The sequence below is a fragment of the Engraulis encrasicolus genome, chromosome 17 (assembly GCF_034702125.1).
Source record: "Engraulis encrasicolus isolate BLACKSEA-1 chromosome 17, IST_EnEncr_1.0, whole genome shotgun sequence".
NCBI classification, from domain to species: domain Eukaryota; kingdom Metazoa; phylum Chordata; class Actinopteri; order Clupeiformes; family Engraulidae; genus Engraulis; species Engraulis encrasicolus.
Genome location: NC_085873.1, coordinates 36,022,150 through 36,024,649, shown reverse-complemented (window position 1 = coordinate 36,024,649; position 2,500 = coordinate 36,022,150). Strand labels below are relative to the sequence as shown.

Genomic DNA, 2,500 nt, shown 5'->3' with positions numbered 1-2,500 from the left:
TTATGCAAGAAATGCCCCCACAAAAAGGACAATGATACAAACAGCTTTGAAGGAGAGCTCTTTTTTTGCTATGAATGTGTAACTAAAGGCTCTTAAAAATGCTAGAAGATAACGTTATACTTTCTTGTTGTCTCTTTATATTTCTTATGTTTCATCAGCAATTTATTTGTTTGGTCTATATCCTATTGATTGAGTCCATTTGTAATGTTCCACATATTTCTGCTCGTTAGGCCATTACTGTCATGACATGAGTTACTAAACTGTAATTTGTTTATCAGGTGATGTGGGTATTACGTCACACACTGGTGTTGTTGTCAGCTCTGCCCCAGGTTGTCGGATGGCGACACCTGCTGGTGAATTCTCATTATTACATTTTATGTGATGACGTGATTCATAGCGGATTCATAGTGTGAAACAGTGCCTCATAGAGCACAGAAACGGTAGTACAATTATATTTCACATGTAGGATTCCACATTAGGTCATGTTTTTTTTCTGTAGCTTAATGGTAGGCCTATCTGACAATAACCTTTTACAAACAGGCACCACTAAAGACGATAGGTTGAGAATATGATTGAGAAGCCTACCCAAGCCAAAAGTCAGACAAACAAACAAACAAAACTGAAATATCAGATTTTGACCAGAATTCTAATTTTCAAGAACAGTAGCCTAGGCTTGAGTTTTCCTTCATTCTTTATTCAGAATCAGTAGCCTAGCCCTTGTTTATCGCCCGCTCGACACAGTTTATTGTGACGTGGTAGAATAACAGCGCCCACAAGTTTCCCCCAAAGATTTTTGTATCCTCATTTTGAGATTTTTTAAAACGGTGCCTTGGCCTAGTCACTGTTAACATGAAGTGGGCCTAATAATTATTCACTGTCTGAGTCAGAAATGTAGTTGGAATGCAGTTGGAATTGCATTCATTTTTTCCCGCTAAGGTGTCTTACCTGGACCAATAGATTTGCTTAATTGATTTTGACGCGCAGCTGAGACCTGGGGCTAAATTTAGTCGCATTCTTTTCCGTATCAAGCCACGCGTGACATCGTTGTGTTATTTACGTTCTTTGGCAGCCGAGGGGGTTTAGCAGAGTAGGCTATATAATCCAAGAAAAATAGATTTTCCACACATCTAAAGCGCCTTGTCCTGTCGCACGCACTCAGGCGCTTTCGCTGCCCGCCCCGTTCAACTCCCTCTCCTCCTCCCAGCCTTCAAATCATCTGTGCCACATTTCCTGTTTAGCATACCTCCTCTCCGCCACAGCAGGTGAACGTCGCCCTCTCCTCTCCTCTCCTCTCCTCTCGTCGCACTTCTCAATTTTGCCTCAAGCTCGGCAGCTGTTGCCGCATTGTTGTTGTTTTTTTGTTTTGCCTCATGGAGATCACTACCGGGTCCAGAGTTGCAGAAGTTGAGACCCAAACGGCGCTGGGACGAAGCGACCACACGGCAGTGGTGAATGGCAACACTCTTTACGTGTGGGGAGGATGTCAGGTGAGTCGAGCCGACTCTGTGATGCTGCTGATACTCCATGCAGCCTCCATAGACACTTTGGATTTCCCCCCAACTCCTCTGTTTTTTACACCACACACAGTGGTGCACAACCTAAAGGCACAGAATGCCTTTCAGTTAGTGCTTTCTGCAAGTCTACCTCATTTGGATGGAGTAATTGATTTCATTTGAATTGTCTTGGAGGGAAAGCCAGAATGTTGCGGCGAACGTCCTTGTCGATTGTTGAGACAGTTCTAACTAAAGCTAATGTGTGACACATTTTAATCAATTTCCCCTCAGACGGTGGACGGAGAAGAAGTTACACTGCCCAGTGACGAGATGTGGCTGTATGATATGGAAAGTGGAGTGTGGTAAGCCGAGATATTTGATTTCGTATTCACAAAGCATGGTCTGAATCGATCCGAATACCAGTCTCGTTATTTATTATATAGACCCAGAACGTACAGAAAATTGTGTTGTCATTGGTGACCCCCCCCCCCCTCCTCTCTCAACAACCCACTTGTAATTCTACTCTAAAAGTGACAGACAGAAAACTATTTTTCAGCCATTTGTTTTGAAACCAGACCAGTCTAGGCCTACAGTTTTGCTTTAGTGCTAGATAGTCACTCACTGTAGCCTATGTAGCCAGTCAAGGAAGTGGGTGTTGGAGGGCTATAGAATAGACGTAGCCTATGTTGTTTTTGCAATAAGTGACATGACCAGCTTCTCTTCAGTCATTTTGCAACTTCTCTCTCTCCCCCTGCTGTTTTTTTATTTAACCTGGGCTATTTTCTGGTGTCTTTCTTTCTTTCTTTCTTTCTTTCTTTCTTTCTTTCTTTCTTTCTTTCTTTCTTTCTTTCTTTCTTTCTTTCTTTCTCTCTCTCTCTTTCTTTCTCCCTCTTTCTTTCTTTCTGTCTTTCTCTCGCTCTCTCTCGTTCTCACTCGCTCTCTCTCGTTCTCTCCTCTCTCGTTCTCTCTCTCTCTCTCTCTCTCTCTCTCTCTCTCTCTCTCTCTCT

General features: G+C 42.9%; 1 protein-coding gene across 1 annotated transcript in view; it reads left to right on the top strand.

The window, feature by feature from the left end:
- Positions 1 to 782: 782 nt before the first annotated feature.
- LOC134466819 (kelch domain-containing protein 1-like) overlaps positions 783 to 2,500 on the top strand; it is a 34,173-nt gene continuing 32,455 nt past the window's right edge. The window contains exons 1-2 of the mRNA XM_063220706.1: positions 783 to 1,487; positions 1,785 to 1,855. Of these exons, the coding sequence (XP_063076776.1) occupies positions 1,371 to 1,487; positions 1,785 to 1,855 (188 nt within the window). The 5' untranslated portion in view covers positions 783 to 1,370. The remainder of the gene's footprint in view (positions 1,488 to 1,784; positions 1,856 to 2,500) is intronic.